Genomic DNA, 23,516 nt, shown 5'->3' with positions numbered 1-23,516 from the left:
CCCTCTGTAACCACTTTGGTGAGAGTTTCTGTCATGAATGGAATGTTGAATTTTGTCATATGCTTTTTCTGCATCTATTGAGATGATCATGTGGTTTCTGTCTTTCCTTTTGTTGATGTGGTGTATCACATTGATTGATTTGCGTATGTCGAACCATCCTTGCAACCCTGGAATGAATCCAACTTGATTATGTGTATGATCCTTTTTATGTATTGTTGTATTTAGTTTGCTAATATTTTGTTGAGGATTTTTGCATCTATATTCATCAAAGATATAGGCTTGCAATTTTGTTTTTTTTTGTAGTGTCTTTGTCTGGTTTTGGTGTCAGGGTGGTGGTGGCTTCATAGAATGAATTTGGGAGTGTTCCCTCTTCCTTTCAGTTTTTTTGGAATAGTCTGAGAAGGATACCTATCATAAGTTCTTCCTTGTATGTTTGGTAGAATTCCCAAGTGAAGCCATCTAGTCCTGGACTTTTGTTTGCAGGGAGGTTTTTTGTTTGTTTGTTTTTAATTACAGATTCTATTTCACTTCTAGTAATCAGTCTGTTCAAATTAGCTGTTTCTTCCTGACTCAGTTTTGGCAGGCTGTTATGTTTCTAGAAACTTGTCTATGTCTTCTAGGCTGTCCAATTCGTTGGCATATAACTGTTCATAGTATTCTCTTATAATTCTTTGTATTTCTGTGGTCTCAGTTGCTATTTCTCCTCTTTCATTTCTTATTTTGTTTATTTGGGTCCTCCCTCTTTTTCTTCTTGGTGAGCCTGCCTAGAGGTCTGTTGATTTTGTTTATCTTTTTAAAAAACCAGCTCTTGGTTTTATAGATCTTTTCTGTTTTTTAAACTCTATTTTATTTATTTCCTCTCCGGTCTTTATGATTTTCCTGAGTTGACTTTGCTACAGGAAGTGGCAACAGCTACCAACTTTTGTTTTCTATGTAAACCCCCAACTCCTCATATGCAGTAGATTCTAAAAATAGTTTGCTATTCAAAGCAACCAAGCAGACTGGGCAATGCGTTCTCCTGCACAGGCAGGAACAGGAGAGGGAGCGTATACAGCTGGCAGCTCAGAAACAGTGGCGATCCTGGCCTCTGTACCACATGTGTCCACTGTCCCCGCGTCCCTCAGCTGCCACGTGCATTTTACTCCACTCTCAACATCTCATCTTTCCAAACCCCTCGCTCAGGCAATCACGGTAAGTTCCCCCACAAGGGGGCCTGCTCTTTTCAGCCATGACCGTAATTATGATGGCCACGGAGAAGAAGGCACTGTGGGATGACAGTTGTCAATGGGGGAAGGGCCAACGCTTGAGAGGGCATTCTGGAACTGTTGGGGGGGGCTGCTGGGAACTCACAGTGATTGGAGGAGGGGACTAATGGCATTTAGCGGGCAGGGCATGGTAATGTCAACCATCCTGTACTCAGGCCCGCACAATGAGGAACTTTCCCATTGGCTACTCAAGCAGATAGAAAAACCACATTATAACTTTCAGACCTACAAATTCATTCCAACCCACTTATAAATTCAAAATACATTCTGAGTAGTTTTAACATACACTGAATATTCCAGGAATGCAATCTGCATGGAAATCAAGGGAAGATCACACATGGCTTTGTTCAGAACCTTCCCAAGAGTTACTCTCAATATTCACATTCTGTCACTGTGATTTACTTTCATTTTATTTTTTTTTAATGTTACAGTTAAAACATTATATTGACTTGAAATTATGTGTGAAGGGAGATTTTACCACCTAGGAACTTCATTTCAGGTTAGTAATAAGGATGTTAAAAACTTGTTATAAAAAAGGGGCATTGGGTCTGACAGAGCTGCAAACCACAGTTTTAAAACTTCGGGGTGGGATGGGGGGGAATGAACCCCTCTACTGCACGGCCATGCTTGTTGAAACAGCCCAGCCACAGGTTCAGGGCACAGGTCTGGGGGCCAGTGCTTAAGCCACAAAATAAACAAGACACGTTATCAATTTTACTTGATGATTTGGAGGACATAAAGTTAAGGACTAAAGTTTAACTGGTTATTTAAAACACTATGTTTCCATCAAAATCAAATCAGATGAGTTATGGACTGTAAAATGATTACGGAATTTTATGATAAAACAGCAGCCTTCAAAGAAGCCTCTACCTCGCAAGGCCACTTTACGTCACTGCTTGTTAGGAGCCGGCTCGTCGGGGACCAGGTGGAAAAGCCACCTCTCGCGGCTGTGACTGTGGTGTTCTCAGCAGGGCCCTGAGTTTCCGAAGACAGAGACTGTCCAGAGAGGGGTCTCAAGACCAAGCTACCAGCGCTGGCTCTGTTGCTGACCCATTATGTGAACTTGGACAAACTGCATCACTTTTGAACACTAGCCCTCAATACCGGGGGGCAAGGGGACCAGGTGACGTGATCTCTGGGTGCTCCCTTTGCCTCTGAAATGCTATGTCTCTACACTGGGGTGAATTCTTTGCACCCTGAGACTGTCCATAGAGTTCTCTTTCCTCATTTTGCTACTGGAAATCTCCTGACTTTGCTTCTCAGAAAAACATACCAGAATAACAAACATTTTAATCAGGAACAAAATTATTCATGTTCCTTTATCGAGAGCAGACTAATAACATTTACCTATTCAAACTTCGCAACACAATCTTTGGCTTAACAATGACCCACACTCAAGCTGATGAATAAAAACAGTGCACAGGGCTTCCCTGGTGGCGCAGTGGTTGAGAATCTGCCTGCCAATGCGGGGGACACGGGTTCGAGCGCTGGTCTGGGAAGATCCCACATGCCGCGGAGCGACTAGGCCCGTGAGCCACAATTGCTGAGCCTGCGCGTCTGGAGCCTGTGCTCCGCAACAAGAGAGGCCGCGACAGTGAGAGGCCCGCGCACCGCGATGAAGAGTGGCCCCCGCTTGCCGCAACTGGAGAAAGCCCTCGCACAGAAACAAAGACCCAACACAGCCATAAATAAATAAATAAATAAATAAAATTTTAAAAAAACAACAAAAAAACAGTGCACAGGACTTCCCTGGTGGCACAGTGGTTAAGAATCCGCCTGCCAATGCAGGCGACGCGGGTTCGAGCCCTGGTCTGGGAAGATCCCACATGCCGCGGAGCAACGAAGCCCGTGTGCCACAACTACTGAGCCTGCACTCTAGAGCCCGCGAGCCACAACTACTGAGCCCGCGTGCCACAACTACTGAAGCCTGCGTGCCTAGAGCCCGTGCTCTGCAACAAAGAGAAGCCACCACAACGAGAAGCCCGCACACCGCAACGAAGACCCAATGGAGCCGAAAATAAATAAAATTAATTAATTAAAACAAAAAACAGTGCACAGCAGCTCCCATGCAAATAAAGGTCTCTTGTTGTTAATACATTTAAAATTTTTTTCTGAGATGGGTGATGCTCACACTTCCTTCAACAGTCTCAACATATTGGAGTTACAAGCGAGGGCGTGATGGCCACAAATAACCTTGTGTGTGACCGGCAGGACCGACGGGTGACAGGTAAGAGCGGCCTGGCCTCACCTGTGCAGCTCTCCAGGTGACAGGTGCCCTCCAGCCAATGCCTCCGGGCTCCATACCCTTCACTTCACCTGCTCCACTCAGGGTCTTCCCTGCAAACTCCGCACCTTTCAGGTGACACAAAACACGAACACTGTTCCTTCTCAGAATAAGGCTGGACCCTCCGGCAGCTCCACACTTTCCCATGTAGGCCGCACACAACTACTGACAGCCTTTCCCATGCTCCAGTGATTCTCCTGGAACCAGCTAGGAAAGAGCCAGAAGCCGTCATTTCCATCCTCAACAAGCTTGTCTGTTTGGATGGCAGGGAGGAGCTATACAGCACGCAGGAATGAGGCTGGTGCCCAGCAGCTCCCAGCACGGCTTGACACAAGTGACAGCTAAAAAGGTGGTACAGTATGAAAAACAGAAAAATAAAAATTTCTGCAGCTCTGTCATTTCTACGATTCCTTTCCTTATTTAGAAAAAATACAGTTCATTGAGTGTTCTTTTGTCTGAAAAACTACCAGAAATAGAAAGGAAACGTTCATCAAATGAAGGCTTCTCAGTACGCACTCCAGAGCAAGGTCTTGTGTCCTAACAGGCTGCCTTAGTAAAAAGAAACCCTTCAGCCCTGATACTGGGGTTGTGAGGCCCCAGGGCTGCAAAAGAGAGCCTGACAAGAGCAATGATGCTCGCTGACTGCCTGCCAGACCCTGCCCGAGCATCGTGTATGGTGCTGACATCATCAGCACCAGCTCTGAAGCAGCAGGGCTGGGTCTGAACTGGCCCCACTGCCTGCTGGCTGTGTGGCCTTGGGAAAGTCCCCTGAACTTTCTGAGCCCGTTTTCTCTTTACGTCTAAGTGGAGATAACGAAACCACCTCTGAGGTTATGCAAGGCGAAGGGAAGACTTCTACAGAAAACACTTAACAGGGCTGACACGGCAGGGGTTTGGGAGATGCTACCTACTGTTACTACCTACACAGTGTCTTCTACAACGACAGTATGAATTCAGCTCACAGGAGGTTTAAAAGCACCAGGAGAAGACAAGCATGCTGAAGCACTCACCAGGAGAAAGAGTGCTGGGGAAATTTCAGAGGAGGTAGGTGGAGATTCCCCACCCACACCAAAAGCCCACTCCTATTTCTCTTCCCACAGGAAGACTACACACCCACTGGCCAGAGATAATAAAACAGATGTGAGGATCAGAAACGATGGTGCTTTGATAAGCTCTATTACACAAACATATAAATGAAACATTTTAGTTAAAACGAAAAGTAAATCTTCCTTATAGTAATTTAAACTACAACTAGAGTAGTTGTACTTTAGCGTCCAAACAAAACTATTTATACGGCTTTAAAGTTGTCAAGTTACAGTATTAAGGAGAAAACCACTTGAAACTCTGGCCCTCCCCCAAAAGAATACATGAGGCACAGAAAGGGGATTTTAGTGGTAGTCTGCAATCAAACACATGGCAATCCTGAATCACTTAATCTTGGATGTAGTCAAAATAGTGCTTTTTTAACTTAGAAGAAAGAAGTTCATTTACTTAATTTTATCTAGACTGTCTGAATAATGAAAGTTCTGGTAAATCCATTCCATGAAAATATGGAAATAAGCTGCTTTAAAACACACACACACAGAGTAAAATTTGGGTGGCCCAGAGTAAAAGCAGTAAAGTAATAAATATTCCTCTTCTCCCTGACCCACGTCTAACATATAGTGAGATGTAACAGGCTTACTGCCTTAACAGGTTAGTATTTCGAACCTTATGGCCAATGGAGCTCCAAGATTAAAACTTTTAAAATATGATCAGATATTTTGGAAACACTGGCATATGAGTAACTAGTCATAAACATTTCCTTTCAATAAAGATGTTTAATAAATAAATAAATAAATAAATAAAGTCTGTGGGTTCTGGGGAAAAAAAAAACAAAACACATTTCCTTTGCTGAGTCACACAGCCTGATTTTTCAGGGATAAGAATTTCCTCTTGAACATTGCCTTTTGAGGAGCAAACACAGCGCACCAACATGTGGCCTCATAATTCTGTAGAAACTAGATAAGAACCAAACTCTAATCAGGTAATACACCAATCAACTTTGCCTGAAAACACTTCAGCCGCTATAAATAACTCGATTTCCTGTGCTCACTGTAAGTGGCAGTTTAGACGGCAGGGTTGACAAAAAGTTTGCTAAGGAGGCTTCCACTACTTTGATATTAGTTCAGGCTGAACAGAAACTAACCCTTAAAGAAAAAGGGAAGTTGAGTCTCCATCTTTGCCCTAGTGGGACACTCTTGCTACTATGAGAAAAGACCTAACTTACTGTTTTTATACCTTAACTGTTTGGGCAAATGATTCATCTAAAGCAAACCATGATTCCAATGCTCAAAGGTCTCCTGTTGAGCCCAGCAGGGTCAGCCCCCCAGCACTGTGTTAACCTCCCCGCCCCGTTCATCCACATGTCCCCTCGCCACCAGGACCTGGGGACCTGCGCACTGGTACCTACAGTAAGATGAGACTTGGGGGTCCACGTTCTACCCTGACAGCCTCTCTCAGAATGGGGCTGGTCGTCTGTGAGGACTTAGTGCTAATCAGTATGTGGAAAACGACCAGAGGTGACACAACCCGGCACGAACATGGGGAAGTTACAAAAGTTAAAGAAACATGGTTTCTACACTGTCCTCTCCTGCAAGGAGCCTGGACTTCCTGCTCGGATCCTGCTTTTTTCTTGGCCCCGTGAGATGGAGCTGGACGAATCCATCTCCTCCTGCCAACCCCAGCTCTGGCCTCACACCCAGGTGGCCCCGGCCCTCCTCCTCCCCGGAGACCCCTGATCCCGGGACACAGGGTCTCTGGACGCAGAACACAAGCCAGCACAAGCCAGTCTGAAATGCCCACCGTTCTCCCGCTGGAACACTACCGCCCAGGGTGGCTGCTGGGCGACTCCTTCTGACACATCCCACCCCACCCCACTGGCCCTTCAGCAACGGTTTCCTTTTCAACCATTAACCTCAGTAAACAGTTCTGCTCTAAAAAATTTTTGCTGCTATTTACTTAAGCAAGTTCACAATTGATTACTGAAAACCCCTAGGACCAAATGTGTTTCAGAATTCAACATTTTTGGATTTTAGAAAGGTAACAAGATGCATACACCATATATTCTGTAACAACCCAGAGTAACAGCCCTTAGTCAAGAACCTTAACATGCCTGCAGAGAAATGTATGAATATTCACACTAAGAAGAATAAAGACTGAAAATAGCCTCCCATCAGCCAAATGGGACCTGGGGACCTTGGCACAGATACCTGCAATAAGATGAGACTTGGGGGCCGCGAATAGCCTCCCATCACTGCCAAATGAATCCTGCTAACAACTTACAAAAAAGAGAAACAACTTCTTATTTTCAGAGCTTACTGGATCCTGGAACTGGGGGTAGGAGAAGGTGGGCTGTGCCCACCGAGCACCTCCTCAATCAGCAGCTGTTCCGGTCTCTCCTGTCACCAACTCCCAGCAGCATCTCTGTGAAGCATGCATCTCAACCAGATCCAGTCCCAGGGTTAAGTTAAGGGTTAATGAGACGGTGCAGCCAGCGCCTTCGGGTGACAGGTGTTATTTCTACTCCTGCCTCTGACGGCCTGGCGCTCCCTTCCTCACATCCTGTCCTCCATGGTCACTCTTTTCTTCTCCTTGCCCAGCAGTTCATTCCTCTGAGCTCAAATCTTGCCCAGGATTAACATCAGCCTGTTCTTGCCATCTATGGTTTGCCTAGGCGGCTCCTTGGGAGCTTGGGCATCTCTCAGAGGCATTCCCATCCTTCTTTCTTCCAAGGGCCCTTCCCTGACGGTGATTCAAGGATCTCTCTGTAGGTTCCCAACTCGGTTAAGGGGTAGGAACCAGCTCCAAAGGTCTGGTCCGGGGGTGGAACGTTAAGTCAGGTCAGAGGAGCACGCTAACGAGAACCTTAAAAATATCCACCTGACTGTCCTCAGCAAGGAATGTAATTTTCAAGTGTGTATTCATCAGAATCCGTTTCTACACCCCTCTCTGGTGTTGACCGGGAAGCTCAGGGCAGGGCAGTCTTACTCATCTTGAATCTTCCACAAACACTCAGTAGGTGATTAATTCCTACCTGGTGAAGGAGTGATTATTTGGGGTTCACACTGTTATCAAGGTTCCACACAGGCCGGATAAAGTGGAAATCTAGGGTCTCTCTCCTGTCTGCAGTACTAACTTAATGACGTGCTTCTTTTCCAAACTGCGCCCTTTCACCTTTAAATATTCCCATTCATCATCAACCACAAGCCACATGAAAACGGGTAGTTACAAACCTTCCCCACCTCACCCCCTGCCCGATTTTAACACCAAACTACTCCCACATCCATGGTTCCAACGCTGGCTGTTGAGCCGGATAACTGCAAAATCCCCCAGAGGGAGGATCCCCTCCGGACCCGGAGACCCCAGGAGACCAGCCAAAGTGGATCTGGGAACTGGGGTCCTTGGGGGAACTAGAGAAACCGGGTGCAACCCATTGGTTCTAAGGCCCAGCGCAGGGTAAGTGCTCCAAGCCACCCAGCCACTGGGGGTGCCAGCCTGAGTGAGGGCACCGCCTCTGGGCAGCAGTTCCTAGGTGCTGTATTTTGTAAAACATCAAACTAGCAGTTCTGGGCGAAACTCTAGACCACGCGCAGGTCTCACACCTCGGCTGGATCCGCGGCCGAGTCACGCAGCTGGGCAGAGCCCGTCAAAAGGCCGTAACTGCGGGCAGAGGGGACCACACGAAGTCCCTTTCCGTCCGGCTGAGGGGCGCTGCCCAGGTAAATGTGCTTTCCAGGGCGCAAGGGAGGGACAGTGCACACCGAGCCGCGAACTGAACCGAGAGCAGGCCACCCCTCCGCTCATGCTCGCGTGGGGACGTTCGTTTAAGGGGGGGTCCCCGGCCAGCGAGGCAGCCCCACACCTCCCCGGGCACAGATGATTGCGGCGGAAGGTGCCGCCTGCCCTTGGCCCCTAGAACATCAACAAGGACCAAACACTGGCAATCAGAACCAAAAGTTTCGAAAATGTGTTTTCTTCTTACCAGTCTCTGAGCTTCTGGGCTCAGACAGTCTATTTCCTGGTTCTGCGCGGCCGCAGGATTGGTCATCCTGCCGGCTGCAGGTCCACCTTCTCACACAGCAGGCAAAGGGAGCCAACGCCCGGCTCCCCGGATCCGCGGGCGGGCCGGCTCTCAGCGCAGCCGCATGCCGAGAACGGCGGGGCTACTGCCCGGAGACAAATCCGCGCGTCGGGACGGGAACCTCGCCCTTCCCGAGGCGGGGGCGCGCCTCCGCGGTTCCGGGGCTGGGGCGCGGCCGCAGGGGCGGGGCGCAGGTGGCCGGAGCCCGGGAGCCCGCGGGCCTGGGGTGGCGGCGCCCGGGAGAAGAGAAGCTGGGGCCGCCCCCAGCCCTCCACCCACGAGGGTCCCGCCGGCGCTCCACCACGCACCACGCCCGCCCCGTTCTCAGCGCGCGCTCCTCCCCGCGCCCCAGCGCCGCGGTTATTAACCACCCCCCAGCCTTCCTCCGCCCCCCACCCGAAAGGCGGTGGGGAAAAAGGACCCGAGCCGGCCCCGCCCACAGCCCCGTCGGCCGCCCACCCAGCCGCCGAAAGAAGGCGAGCTGAGAGGCCTTGGAGGACTTGAGGGGGAGTGGGGAGGCGCCCGCGCGTGGCCTGGGTCGCCCTGGGGAGGAGCCTGCGCGGGGGCGGGTTCTGCGCGAGGGGCGGGGTCCTCTGGGGGAGGAGCCAGAGCGGGGCGGGGTCCCCGGGGCGGGGCCCGCGCGGGGGCGGGGCGGAGTGCCCCGCCAGACCCCGACCCCGCCCCCCTCGCCGTCGGTGCTGGGCTCCCGCCCCAAGGTGTTCTCCAAATTCAGGCCGAAATGAGCTTCTGCGGACGCGTCTACCTGGCCCGAGCTCCGCAGCACCTGCTGGTCGGGGTACCCAGCTAACGCGTCACCCGGAGAAAGGGCCGGCTTCCAGGGCGACCACACCGCGCGGCCCGCGGGGGTGAGAGCAAGCATCCGAGGGCCGGGTGCGGCCCCGCCCGCCTCCCCCTCCGCAAGCGGCGGCGAAGAACGCGGTTTGGCGCGGATGCGGCGTCTCAGAGCCGGGGGGCTGCACCGGCCAGGGATCCGGCGGGAGGTCGTGCGGGGCAGGGGCCGATCCGAGGTCCCCGCCGGGCGCCGCGCGGGAAGGGCGCGGAGAGGAGCGTCCAGCGGCGGGACGGGGCCCCGGCCGCCCAGCACGCGCCTCCTGCAGCCGCAGAACTCGAGTCGCTCGTTCTTTAGAAGTCCTACATGCAAAGCAACGAAACGTCTCCTGACCTCGCGAGGCCGAAGCAGAAGCGACGGGCAGGAAGCGACGCAGATTTTCATCGGAATGCCAACCTGCCCCGGCCCAGCCCGCTGCCTGTGGCGCCTGGAAGCTTCCCGCCCCCCCCCCACCGCCCCCTACCCTGCGTCCAGGCGGCCCCGGGCCCTTCCTGCCCATGCCCGGGGGGCACGTTTTCGGAGGTCGTTCTCAGAAAGACCACCTCCCCGCCCCCGAAACGAGAACTTCAGAATAGAGCGGCTGGGCCTAATTCTCTGCAAAGGCGGCTCCAGCGAAAGCCTCGACAGACCGCAAATATACATTTAAATGTTACAGTCCCCCAGTTCCGCACTCTCTGCCCCACTCACCTCCTTCTCGGTAACACGTTAGCGCAAGGCTTGAGTGCACTCGCCTTCCCGCTCTGGCTTCAGGGCAGGGGGCTCTGGAAGGAACGGTGTATGTGTCGGGGGGCGTAGGGGGGGTGGGGAACAGACAAGGTTCTGAGGGACCGAGGTCCTAACCTAGGAGAGAGTAGGGACAGCAGAAAAGCAAGGCCGAGTAAAGACCCAAAGTGGCCTCTGCGGGAGAAACAGCAGGTTTCCACTCTGATGAGCGGGAACACAGCGCCGAGCCTTGTTGGATAGCAGCGTTAGGTTGGCAAGAATAACTTTCAGAGAGATTGAAATGCATACCTTTAATACCTTGTTTTCTTGCTATGACACTTTTAAAATATGTCAGTGCGTTACAGTTCTTGATTCTATAGAGTTAAACTAGTTGGCAAAAATAATTTTAAGCTGTTCTACATAAACAAGTACAGGACTTAGGGAATCTGTGGTGGAAAGCAAAGATGATTTTAGTTAAGAGCTCCACAGATGAGAATGATAGCCAGTTAATAAAATCGCCTTCTGGGCGTCTTCAGTTTGAATATTCTGATCTAGATAAGCAAATTCTAGAGCTACTTGCCACCTGGAACCTTATGACCACATCTCCCTGAGCAGGGCACAGGGAACAGGCTTCTTTTGTCCTGACTGTCACAGGGCAATGCCTGTAGACACCTGCACCCTCCCCAGCTCCCAGGTGGCCGTCCAATGGCTACTTATCAGTTTTATGAAAACCACATAGGGAAGGGGTTGAGTGGCTCTGGAATTAAACCATCTGGCTCAGTTCTTGGCTCTGCCACTTACTGTGGGATCATGACTAAGTCATGTAGCCCCTGTGTCTCGAGTCTCATCTGAAACATGACAGTGATAATGAAAGTGCCCAGGGCGGAGGGGAGGACCCCCACTGAGCACAGTCAGGGGAGCCGCCTTGCTGCCCCTCAGCCCGCTTCTCTTCTCCTGGCCTCCAGGCGCCCAGGCCTTCCTGCCCTTCTCCGCAGCAGGAAGGAAGCTGGGCAACGACAGGTTTAAATGGCTGAGAACCGGGAGATATTGTGGGTAGCCCCAGAGAAGACAACAAACCCACAGCCTCCACAAAAGCTGTGAGAGGGCCTGGCTGCAGGTCACTATCATGGGGGAAGAAGCGACTGGTTGACTAGTTTTATCCTCAGGAACAAACTAACAATACCAACAATAAAATAATGATAGTAAAGGCACAAGAGATTTCTGATTCTACTAAGCAGTAGCAAATTAGAGAAAACTGCTTTGCTAACATCCTTCTAGATGAGAGGCCTCTATGTTCTGACATGTGTTCCAGCCCAGCCATACCATGAAGATGGCTCAGACCTGTCCCAGCTGTAGGGAAATGTCAGTCTATATTTTAAGTGGTGCTGAATTCACACTTCTTGGTGTTACTTAGACCCCGGGGCCCCAGAACAAAGGGTAGAGGGTCTAGTTGCCTTCTGTTCATTTTGACATAAGTAGCTCTCTAGTGAAAAGGGCCCCTTAGGAAGCCCCTTCCCAGGCAGTCTCCATCCCCTTTTTTTAAACTCAGCAAGGCCACTTGGGAGGATGATTACTGAGTGACTGGAGCCTACAAACGTGGTGCTGGGAAAGTCCACGTGGAAGTCAAAGAAAGTGACATTTTATAGAACGGAAACCATGGACGTGCACTGGTATATTTTTACCCCAGTGCTCACAGCTCTAAAGGCCACTCGGCCGAATAATCTAAATCCTTTAGCTTGAGGAAGACAAAACTAAAACCACCTAAGAGTGTCAGGTGAGAAGAAATCAGACAAGAAGCCCCAGGTTTTAAGTGTCCATCGACAGATGAAAGGATAAAGAAGATGTGGCACATATATACAATGGAATATTACTCAGCCATAAAAAGAAACGAAATTGAGTTATTTGTAGTGAGGTGGATGGACCTAGAGTCTGTCATACAGAGTGAAGTAAGTCAGAAAGAGAAAAACAACAAGTACGCTAACACATATATGTGGAATCTAAAGAAAAAAAAATGGTTATGAAGAACTAGGGGCAGGACAGGAATAAAGATGCAGATGTAGAGAATGGACTTGAGGACACGTGGAGGGGGAAGGGTAAGCTGGGACCAAGTGAGAGAGTGGCATGGACTTATATACACTACCAAATGTAAAACAGATAGCTAGTGGGACGCAGCCTCATAGCACAGCGAGATCAGCTCGGTGCTTTGTGACCACCTAGGGGGGTGGGATAGGGAGGGTGGGAGGGAGACGCAAGAGGGAGGGGATATGGGGATATATGTATATGTATAGCTGATTCACTTTGTTAAAAAGGAGAAACTAACACACCATTGTAAAACAATTATACTCCAGTAAAGATGTTAAAAAAAAAAAAAAAAAAAAAAAGAAGCCCCAGGTTTCCATCCTCAGAGAGGTTGGCGGAGAAACCCAGGGCGCCTTTGAATGGTCTGAGCAGCAGGCGGGCTGGGGAGGGGTAAGGAAGCGGGTGGCCATCCATCCGGACTGCACCAGTGTGGGCCCAGGGTCTTTATATAAAGAGCTGTGAGGTCAATGACAGGTTCAGTTTTCCCTTCTTTAGGTCAAGATCCCACTTCTAGCAGGTGGACTCTATTCCCAGCCCCTTCCAAGCTGCTGGGCAGTCACTGACCTGCAAGCACCTAGTCACTGTTTAAACCCAGGGAGTCTATCCTGAGAGGGACCTTAGGTTTTGTGGAAGCTCTGACTGTCTCGGGCATTCCTAAAAGCCACCATGGATGTGGTGCTCTGAGCCCTCTCCACAAAAGTGTAATGTCCAAAATCTCAAAAGCAGTTCTCTGATGTGCAATAAGATTACGTGCAGGAACTTAATTTCTTAAGGGACCCCTAGAAGAGAACAAAAGGTAAGTAGAATGATCTAATTTTGCTCTAGGAACCTCAGACTCATAGCTAACCAGGAAATGCCACAACATTTAACCACTTTGGGGTCACACCCAAACTTGGCTTACTGGTCTTCATGGTGTTGGGCTGCTTCTGGGTTCACTAGCTTTGCCTCCTGCTGTGGTTGGTGTTAAGTGCTAGGGCAACGGAGACAAACCCTTCCAGGATGCAGCACAAGGCAGAGGGCAGGCAGGGGAGGGCAGAGTGGTTCCTGGCTTCACCCCTAGTTAATAACCCACACAAAGCCATTTTCCAAGTCACAGCCATAACAGCTGTTTTTCATGAACATGAATCCCTAGCCATACTGATTACAGCAGAATAAACATCTCTATATTACTTCTACAAACAGTGAGCTTACATGTATGTTATAACCTTATATGGATCCTTCTGACTAATATAAAAACCGCTTCATATTATCAAGCTGGTTCATGAAGTGATTACCCAGATTTGCATGGCACCTTTCAGTTTACAAAGCATTTTACACAGGCACACCTCAGAGACATTGTGGGCTCGGTTCCAGACCACTGCAGTAAAGTGAATATCACAATAAAGGGAGTCACACGAGTTTTATGGCATCCCAGAGCATATAAAAGTTATGTCTGCACTACACTGTAGTCTTTTAAGCATGCCAGAGCATTGTGTCTCAAAAACAATGTACATACCTTAATTTTAAAATACTTTATTGCTAAAAAATGCTAATCATCATCTGAGCCTTCAGCAAGCCATAATCTTTTTGCGGGTGGAGGGTCTTGCCTCTGTGTTGGTGGCTGCTGACTGATCAGGGTGGTGGGCACTGAACGCTGGGGCGGCTGCGGCGATTTCCTAAAATAAGACAATGAAGTTCGCTGCATCGAGTGACTCCTCCTTTCACGAACGATGTCTCTGTAGCACGCAATGCCGTTTGATAACATTTTACCCCCAGTAGCACTTCTTTCAAGATGTGGAGTCCATCCTCTCATACCCTGCCGCTGCTTTATCAACTCAGTTTATGAAATATTCTAAATCCTTTGTTGACATTTCAACAATCTTCACAGCATCTTCACAGGAGCAGATTCCATCTCAAGAAACCACTTGCATAGCAAATCCACAAGAAGCAATCCCTCAGTCATTAGCTTTATCATGAGATTGCAGCAATTCAGTCCCATCTTCAGGCTCCACTTCTAATTCTAGCTCTCTTGCTGTGTCCACCACATCTGCAGTTATTTCCTCCACTGAAGTCTTGAGCCCCTCAGAGTCACCCATGAGAGTTGGAATCAACTTCCCCCCAACTTCTGTTAATGCTGATACTTTGACCTCTTCTGGTGAATCACAAATGTTCTTAATGGTGTGTAGAATGGTGACTCATTTTTAGAAGGCTTTTAATTGACTTTGCCCAGACCCATCAGAGGAATCACTATCTATGGCACCTATAGCCTTATGAAACATATTTCTTAAATACAAGGTTGCTACAAACCTTCTATTTGTAAAAAAAACACAGTATCTTTGAAACACAATAAAGTGAAGTACAATAAAACGAGGTCTAGGCAGGTGTACACACACGGAGGCCCACAAAGGTTGTATAACTTGCCCACAGAGGCACATTGGCAGAGTGAAGTCAGGTTTTTAACCCAAGTCCCTGCTAAAAGTCCAAGCCCTTAGCATCCGGCGCACTGCCTGACACAGAGGTGCCCCCTCGCCCCAGCCACCCAGGGATCCTCACTGGGAACAGACAGTCACCAGACAGGCTGTCTCCCTGGGCTGAGCCTGGACCAATAACCCCATCTCCTGCTCCAAGGGTGTTGGCAAAGCAGTGCGCGTACCCAGGTCCAGGCCGTAGCTCGCTCTCCTGGTAAGACCCAGGGCACTGGTAGAAACATCAAATAAGGGAGCCAGTCCCTGCCTGCCATTCACAGAGAAAACTGTACCCCACAGTCAGCTGGCCCAGATCAGGCCCACGGTGAACTTGACACTTGTGCCTGGGTCCTGACTGCCTCCAGTGGATGGAAATATTGGGGGCAAGAGTGGCTAGAAAGCAAGAGAGCTCGTTTCTAGCATACAAACAGCCCCTGCTTACTGAGCACCCGCCCTGTGTTGGGTGTCCTACAACCACACACTTCATACTCACCGCTGCCTGTGACTCAGTCCTCACTCTCCCCAGAGATGATGAGTGGGCTCTTCCAGAATGGGAGCAGGTGCCCACCTCACAGATGGATGGATGGATGGATGGATGATTCTCCCAGGAAAATGGAGGACTTTGATAGTTTATCATTAACTCTCATTGATCTTAAGTATTTTATATTTTTGGTAGCAACTGAGAATAGAAACTCTCTTTTTAAAACGGCATGACTTTTGGATTTTTTTTTTTTTTTTGGCATAACTACCTGGCACGCAGCAATTCACCACACTTTTTTTCATCTAGTATATATTTTGAAAATCCCTTTGGATTTTCTAAGGAAGGTGATGAGCTTGAGTTTTGGTTGGACTGAACTTGAAGTGGGGCAGAAAGCCTTGAGGAAGGTGTCCAACAGGCGCTTTGGCACCAGAAGTATGGACCGGTTTAAGGTGGTGATAAAAATGGTAGCATGCATATAACAGAAAAGAGGCTGAAGGAAGGAATCTGGGGACTCCTACATTTAATGAATAAGAGAGTGTCAAGAACAAGCCAAGACAGACAACGGGTAGTTAGGGAAACAGAAAGTTAGAGGCCCCTTCTGGAAGCCACTATTCAGAAGGCTGGCGTGAATACTGGTGTTAAGGTAGATGGAGTGAAGAGGACAGGGTCGAGAAAGCTTTTAATTTGCAACTAGAAAAACACCGGCTATTGTATCCTCTTACTGAAATTCTACATTTAAACATTTTCAATGGTTCATGCACACAAAATAAATGGCACGTTACAGCCTCGGAGGAAGACAGAATCAAGAAGGTTTTGGGTGGGGACAGATTTGTTCATGTGTTCATCTGTTTTTAAGGATGGAAGAGACTTGAGCCAGTTTGGAGGCTGGAAAGTGGGAGTTAAAGGAGATTGAGCCAAAACAGGGTCGGCGTGTGGGAGACTGTTGACTAAGGGACAGTGGTGAAGGCGTTTCTGGACTTTCAGGATTTGGCCCGATTCTGAGCTAAACGGGGATGAGAAAACCAAAGTGGCCAGGAGAGGACAGATAACAAGAAGCACAGTCCTGGTGCAGAGACTGTGGACACAGAACTGAGGGACGAGGAAGGGTGGGAGTAGCAGAGATTGAAGGACCCGCCCGAGAGCCGCCTCTGGTCCAGCCAGGGTGATGCTGTTTTCAGTACCTGAGCCCAGAGCCCTTCCACGGGGCTCCAGAAGGCCCAATAATGCTGCCGCAGGGTAAAATCTGTCCACATTTAAAATAATTTCTAACTTATTTTACTCTGGAATTAAGTTCATCTCCAAAAGTGTCCAGCAATAAGTCCATAGCAATCTTGGAGGGGGGAGGGATGTATCCATTTTTTCAATCCATTCCTCAGAACTGTTGACCCTTAAGACCAGACCAGATGATCACAGAACCACCCCCCCCCCATATATTGTGACTAAGGAAATGGCCACAAACACCTCCAATAAAGCACCTCTTAGGAAAAACAATTCTGTTTTTCATGAACACAACACACTGCAAATACCACCCAATTATTTTCTAAAAATATTGAGAACAAAACAACTCAAATCCATTACGTATTTCTCAATCACATAGGAAAAGACTTTGAAAAGTCCCTGTAAGTCAACCCTAATGCAAAGAAAAAATATCTATATATGCACTCAGAATAGTCCATTTAAGAAACTTTTGATCAGAATAGATAGTAAAATAGGGAAAATAGGCTTTACTTTCAACAATTGTATTCACTAGCTAACAGAACACCCCACTGATAAGAAATAAATGAAATGCTTCAAAATATATTTAGGAATATAAAATGATGGTTAAAAAAATAGAAGCAAAATTTCTTCTAGATGCTCACTGATTTATTTGGTTCTGGCCTCAGTAATCTTGCCTATGAGTTTAACATTCTAGGAGAGAGAGAATGTGCCTAACAATCAGAGCCATGAAACAAATCTTTACCCTGCTAGCTGAAAAATCCAGAAATCAATCAGGCTACAAATGTGATTGACAAATGTCAGTCACAGAAAGGAAGCGCGGGGAACACAGGAGTTTATAATCTAAATTTAAACAGTACCCATAGCAAATAGGGAAATTCGAGGGCACATAGGATGAATTCAAAGGTTTAAAATCCAGGCACTCCTACTAAACAGCTTGACTTGAAGACAACCTGACTTCAGGACAGACAAAAATATCAGAAGTAAGCAACCTTCCAACCTAAGGTACAGAAATTTCTAAAACAGCATCCCTAAAATAATCTTTCTAAGAAAATGAATTTTCCTAAAGGAAAATAAAGACTGTAACACACTTTAGCACAGCACTAAAAACACATGCCCCCACCCTAAAATAAGGGTTTTCCCCTCTGCATTTTAGCCCCTGAAACAAAGGGCAAAGAAAAGTCATCAACTGTTAGCCTCCAGGAAAGTACCAGATTATGGGCACCTTTTTTATCATCAATCCGTATGAACCAGATATCTTTCCAGCAGACTTAACATAGAACATAAAAGCCTCACCTTTGAAATATGAAGATTTTAGATGAACTTCAAGAGAAGTTTAAGGAAGAGCGAAGGACAGCCATCTGGAGAGACATGTTTAGCATGAGAGTGGAAATTCTGGAATAACAGGAGATCAAATAACCACTCCTGACCACGTCACCTCTGAGTGCCAGCCGAGAGGTCAATGAAAGGCACCTTTATACCCGCCACCTCACTGGGCAGCTTCGACCCGCCTACCTTAATGGAAGGGCGTGGTTCCCTAAGCCCATTGTAGATTTTCCAAATGCCTCTTCTGACCCGTGGGTTTGACTTTAGTTACTCAGATTACACTGAAGCCCCTTCCTCTTATCCCCACTTCTGTTGAGGCATTTGTATTAAATATGGGGTGAGACTTTATGCGGAAACTCTAATATGAATATAGAGCAGGGTTTCTTAATAGCGGCACTATTGACATTTTGGGTGAAATAATTCTTTGTTGGGGTGCCGTCCTGTGCGTCAGAGGGTTTGAGCCTTCATCCAAGGTACCCACACCGTAGAAGGACACTGACTTATCAACTTACATAGACAAGTCACCTCAACAAATACACAGCTAAACATGCACAGAAATAATGAGCAAGACAGAAATATTTCAACACGTTCTCTAATGTCTGTAGCCCTCTTTTTCTTCAAGTAAGAACTTAAAAGCAGGGCTGGGTGCTGTAGTCAGGAAGAGCAAGAAAGTCAGCACCGGACACTGAAAGGTAGGCACTGGGAGCCACAGGGTGGGAAGTTTGAGGCTGAGATTTCAGACGTGGTACAGTCATGCCAAGACCAAGGGTGTAATGGTGGAGGTGGGCTGGAAGGAAGAACATGGTGAGTGAGAAGGTCGAAGAACTGAGTTTTGCCTCTTGACCCTTTGGGAAGGCCCAATCAAAAAGGGGCAAGTGATGGAGCGCAAAGCCAGAGCGGGGCCGCCAGCAGCCGGCACAGTCAACACAGCACAAAAGCCCTCAAACCTCCAAAGCAGAGGTTTGGGAGAAAAGCTGGTTGGAATCCCCGCTCTGTCACTTACTAGGTCGTAGTTTCCGTCAACTCCTGTGACCTCTTCAGCTTCCCATGTGACACAGGAGAGACGCAGCCACCGGGGAGGTGGCAGATAAATGGTGGGACCCCAGGCTGGCACCTGCCAACACACTCTGCCTGTTATTCTAAGGAACACAGATTAGTTTTCCTGCAGATAAGAGACTCTGGAATTACAATTTACATACAGGTTTAGAGAAGCCATAGGTAGAGTCCCGAGTCACTTAATTGGCTCGGATTAGGTTTAAGGCTTTAGTGTCAGCATTTTTGAGCCCTTGGAGCTCTGCCCTCTTTCTGGAACGTCTCCCCTCCAAGCCCAGAATTTTGGGCTTATTGCTCTCCCCAGAGCCAAGCTTTTGGCATCGTTGGTCCTTAGATAAGTGCATTGTGAATACAACTCTGTACAAATGTACGAATGTAGACAAAGACTGGAAGGAAACGCAGTAAACAAAAGAGCTGCTCTATTTAAGTGATGGATTCGTGGGAATTTTATTGCTTTTCAGAATACCCTTAGATATTGTTTGAATGCTCTTTTTTTATATAATAGTTTAAGGAACTTGAACTTTATTCAAGCGGCAGTAAAGGACCCACTGAAAGTGTTTGAACAGGGAAGTAGGATTTTGTTGGAACAAAGAACCCGTAGGCTACAAAAAAGTTAAAAATCACCCTCATATCTCTTTTGCAAAAATTTCTTGGCTGGTCTCACTATTTATTCTTCCAGATTAGCTTCAGAGTCTACTTTTTAACTTTAAGCCAACCTTGTCCCCTAAACTGGGATTTTATTTGAATTACATTATACTTATAAATTATTTGGGATGGATTAACATCTTTTTAATACCGAGTCTTCTAATTCAGAAACAAGGTATCTCTCGCTCCATTTTTTAATCTATGTCCTTCAGTGTATTGTTATACTTTCTTTCATATAGGTCCTACATATTTCTTTATTCCTAAATGCTCTTTTGAATGGGATCTTATCTTCTTGCCATTATTTAAAAACATTATTGTGGCATATGGGAATGCTATGGATTTTTTTTTTTTTTGGAAGTAGGGAAACTTGTTCCCTGAACATATTTTTTAATTAATTAATTAATTAATTTTACCTTTTTATTTTGTATTGGAGTATAGTTGATTAACAATGTGTTAGTTTCAGGTGTACAGCAAAGTGATTCAGTTATACATATACATGTATCTATTCTTTTTCAAATTCTTTTCCCATTTAGGTTGCTACATAATATTGAGCGGAGTCCCCTGTGCTATACAGTAGGTCCTTGTTGGTTATCCATTTTAAATACAGCCATGTGTACACGTCAATTCCAAACTCCCTAACTATCCCTTTCCCTCACCCTTCCCCCTGCTATGGATTTTTGTTTATATCATTACAAATTATTTCATTGAACTCTCAGTTTTAGACTGATTTTTTTGGATTAGCTATGTATATAATCTGCAAGTAGTTACAAATTGTATCTATTCCTTTTCAGTAGTTATACTGCCGATTTCTTTATCCTGTCTGAACAACAGAGCTCCCATCATTATCATGTTACACTAGCCCTGGTCTGCCATCTCTTCTTAAATTGGATACTCTGACATTAGGGAAGTAATAAGGACTCAGCAGCTTTGTGGGTTTGTGCTTGTACTGTAATAATACAGGACAGGACACCAGCCTTATTAGCATTTAAACAGCATTAAAGTTGCCTATAAAGTAAACAGAGAATGTGTTGTCAGTCACCTGATAAAGCCCCTGAAAGGAAAGAAATTGTAAGTCTCAGAACAAGACACTCTTGCCTAAAGGCCACAATCTAATTTTGACCAGTAAAAGATAAACAGGCAAAGCGACTTGAAGAAAGATTAGTACCGAAGTCAGTGAAAAGTTTATTACTGTGAGTGTTACCATACAATTGTTTTCTGCAGGGAGAGGCCCTGTGGAGGGATGACACTCAGATTCCGGGGCCAACGCTGCGTGGGCGGGAAGCCGCACCTCTGCCTGGAACTTGCTGTTGGTCTTGGGCCAGTTATATAACCTCTCTCTATGCCTCGGTTTCCTCATCTGTCAAATAGGAGTAACAATGGCACCTAGTTCATACCGTTTATAAGGATTAAATGAGTGATTATTCATAATCAGTATTTAAATAAATAAAATGCTGGCTGTGAGCATAGTGCTTGGTTTACAACATGCACAATGTTACAAAGTACTTCAAGGCGCATTTCACCTAAATCTAATGTAACCAGTCACCGTTTACAAAGGGATGTGGGAATTAACTTTTGTCCCAGACCAAGGGCCCCTCCCTCTTGCCTTCCGGCCCCACCCCACTGTGGCTTCTATCTCAGCCTGCATCTCTGCGGGCCCGGAACCCACAGCCTGCAGGGTACACCCTGGTGCAGGGGAAATATATGAACTTGTTAAGCCCATGGAAGTGGAAGACTAACTGGAATTCTAAGTCGTGAGGCTCTAGTAGGAGCAGCCATTATTACTTTTCTAGAACAAGTGGCCTGAACTTTGGGACAGTTATTGTCTTTCAGGCACCCAGTCACTTCCTAGTTGAGAGTTCTGCTCCAGATGGCTGGACTTGACTGTGTCTGCAAAGAATGGTATTAGGCAATAGGAGCCCAAGAACTTCTCTTTTTTGGGCAAAGAGACTCTCTTACGGTACAATTTTTGAAAAAGAAGAAATTGTTCCACAGTGAAGCAACTAAGAGTTTTGAATAAAAATATTCAAAGTTTTCAGTTCTAATATTCTACGGTTATTTAAAATACTTGTCCTACATTTAAAATAAAATGTAATAGAACTATCTCTATCTTTCAGCATCTTTATCTCTGGAAGGAGGCAAAGGGGAGTAGGCAGTGACGAAGGGGAGAAATCAGGGAGAAACAGATACACTTGGGAGCGGGGTCGAACTCCAGTGGCTGCCTCCTGGTGGTCACTGGTAAGCATTCCCGAGGGGCCTGCGCTAAAGGTTTCATGTTGGCTTAATAATGTCAGACAACCCAAGTGTCCACTGAATGGATAAATACATGTAGTGTATCCATACAATGGAATATTACTGGGCCTTAAAAAAAGGAAATTCCGATACATGCTGCAATGTGGATGAAGCCTTGTAAACATTATGCAAAGTGAAATAAGCCAGATGCAAAAGGACAAATATTGTATGATTTCACTCACATGAGATACCTAGAATTGTCAAATTTATACAGAAAGTAGAAGGTGGTTGCCAGGGGCTGGAGGGGACATAGGAATGAGATTTAGTGTTTAATGGATTCGGTTCCATTTGGGAAGATGAGAAGAGCTCTGGAGATGGATGGTGGTGATGGTTGCATAACAGTGTGAATGCACTTAATCCTACTGAATTGTACACTTAAAAATAGCTAAGATGGTGAATTTTATGTTACGTGTATTTTACCACAATAAAAAATAATTTATATTAAAAGTTTTACACTGTTAAGAAAGTGGCCAAATCGACCTTGGGATATCTACTTTATGGCATCCCTTCTGGCTATAAAAATGGTGTCTATGATGAGTATGTAATAGAATGCAAAATGCTTATGACAACGTTGAGTGCACACACACTCAATACACACACACACCAATAACATCTATGAAAAAATAAACAACAACAAAGACCTTAAGGAAATAAATCAAACTAGAGCCATAGTTGTCTTTATGTTATAATGCTTTTTGTTTCCTTCTATTTTCCAACGATTATTTTGATACGCATGTACTACTTTTAAAGGGGGAAAATAACACAGAATTTCATTTTTCTCTGTAACTTTATTTGAAAAGAAAGGAAGAATGAAAAGAAAAACCTTTATGCCTTTTGTTCCTAGAGGCTTTTAAACCTAAAAGGAAACTGCAATTAATTAGGTTGCCCACCACTTTCACTGCTTTCCTAATTTTGTACCATGGATGCCCCTGGCAGGCTGGTGAAGCCTGTGGCCATTCTCAGAATGGTATTTTTTAAAATTAATTAATTTTTGGCTGCGTTGGGTCTTTGTTGTTGTGCACGGGCTTTCTCTAGTTGTGGCGAGCGGGGGCTACTCTGCATTGTGGTGCGCAGGCTTCTCATTGCGGTGGCTTCTCTTGTTGCGGAGCCTGGGCTCTAGGCAGGCGGGCTCAGTAGTTGTGGCACGCGGGCTCAGTAGTTGTGGCGCACGGGCTTAGTTGCTCCGCGGCATGTGGGATCTTCCCAGACCAGGGCTCAAACCCGCATCCCCTGCATTGGCAGGCGGATTCCCAACCACTGAGCCACCAGGGAAGTCCCAGAATGGTATTTTTAAGTGCTTAAAACAAAGTATATAGGGTTACAAAGGAAAGTGATTATTCTGAAATATATTATCAAAATATATTTTTAAATTGTGATATATTGTATCAATCACAGTCCAGACAGGAAAAAAGGAAATTACACCAGTTCTATTAATAGGAGCAATTTAATACAGGTGTTGGATGACTGAGACGGCAAAGGGGACTCGGGTAACACAGAGGTAATACTTTGTGGAACAGCTAGGGCTGGGGGAACAAAGGGCTGGGTTAGCGTACCCCAAAGGCTCGGAAGGCACCGTGCTCCAGAATCTCCTACAGGGCTCCATGACGGTGGTTTCTGAGAGCATGAAAAATACTAGAAATGGAACCGACCGCGGCTGCCTGGGTGAAGGCCGTTGCTGGGGTGATGCTCACAGAAACAGGAGGCAGACAGGGAGGAGCAGGTCCTGTCTCCTTCCTTGGCCTCACAGTCGCCCTCTAGGGC

The 23,516-nt window shown here is 46.8% G+C and overlaps 1 protein-coding gene across 12 annotated transcripts in view; it reads right to left on the bottom strand.

The window, feature by feature from the left end:
- The window catches only part of LRRFIP1 (LRR binding FLII interacting protein 1), a 144,493-nt gene that overhangs the window by 77,009 nt on the left and 43,968 nt on the right, over positions 1-23,516 (bottom strand). For 2 of the 12 annotated variants that reach the window (XM_061188905.1, XM_061188931.1), the window contains exon 1: positions 8,573-9,005. The exons of 7 other annotated variants lie outside the window; for them this stretch is intronic. In XM_061188905.1, the coding sequence (XP_061044888.1) occupies positions 8,573-8,638 (66 nt within the window). In that variant the 5' untranslated portion in view covers positions 8,639-9,005. Of the gene's footprint in view, positions 1-8,572; positions 9,007-23,516 lie in introns of those variants that run through there. 3 more of the 12 variants (XM_061188951.1, XM_061188930.1, XM_061188948.1) reach the window with 2 other exon arrangements.

Source organism: Eubalaena glacialis, chromosome 1 (genome assembly GCF_028564815.1).
Source record: "Eubalaena glacialis isolate mEubGla1 chromosome 1, mEubGla1.1.hap2.+ XY, whole genome shotgun sequence".
Lineage (NCBI taxonomy): Eukaryota > Metazoa > Chordata > Mammalia > Artiodactyla > Balaenidae > Eubalaena > Eubalaena glacialis.
Note: the sequence above shows the minus strand (reverse complement) of the source record. Positions and strands in the feature narration are given on the sequence as shown.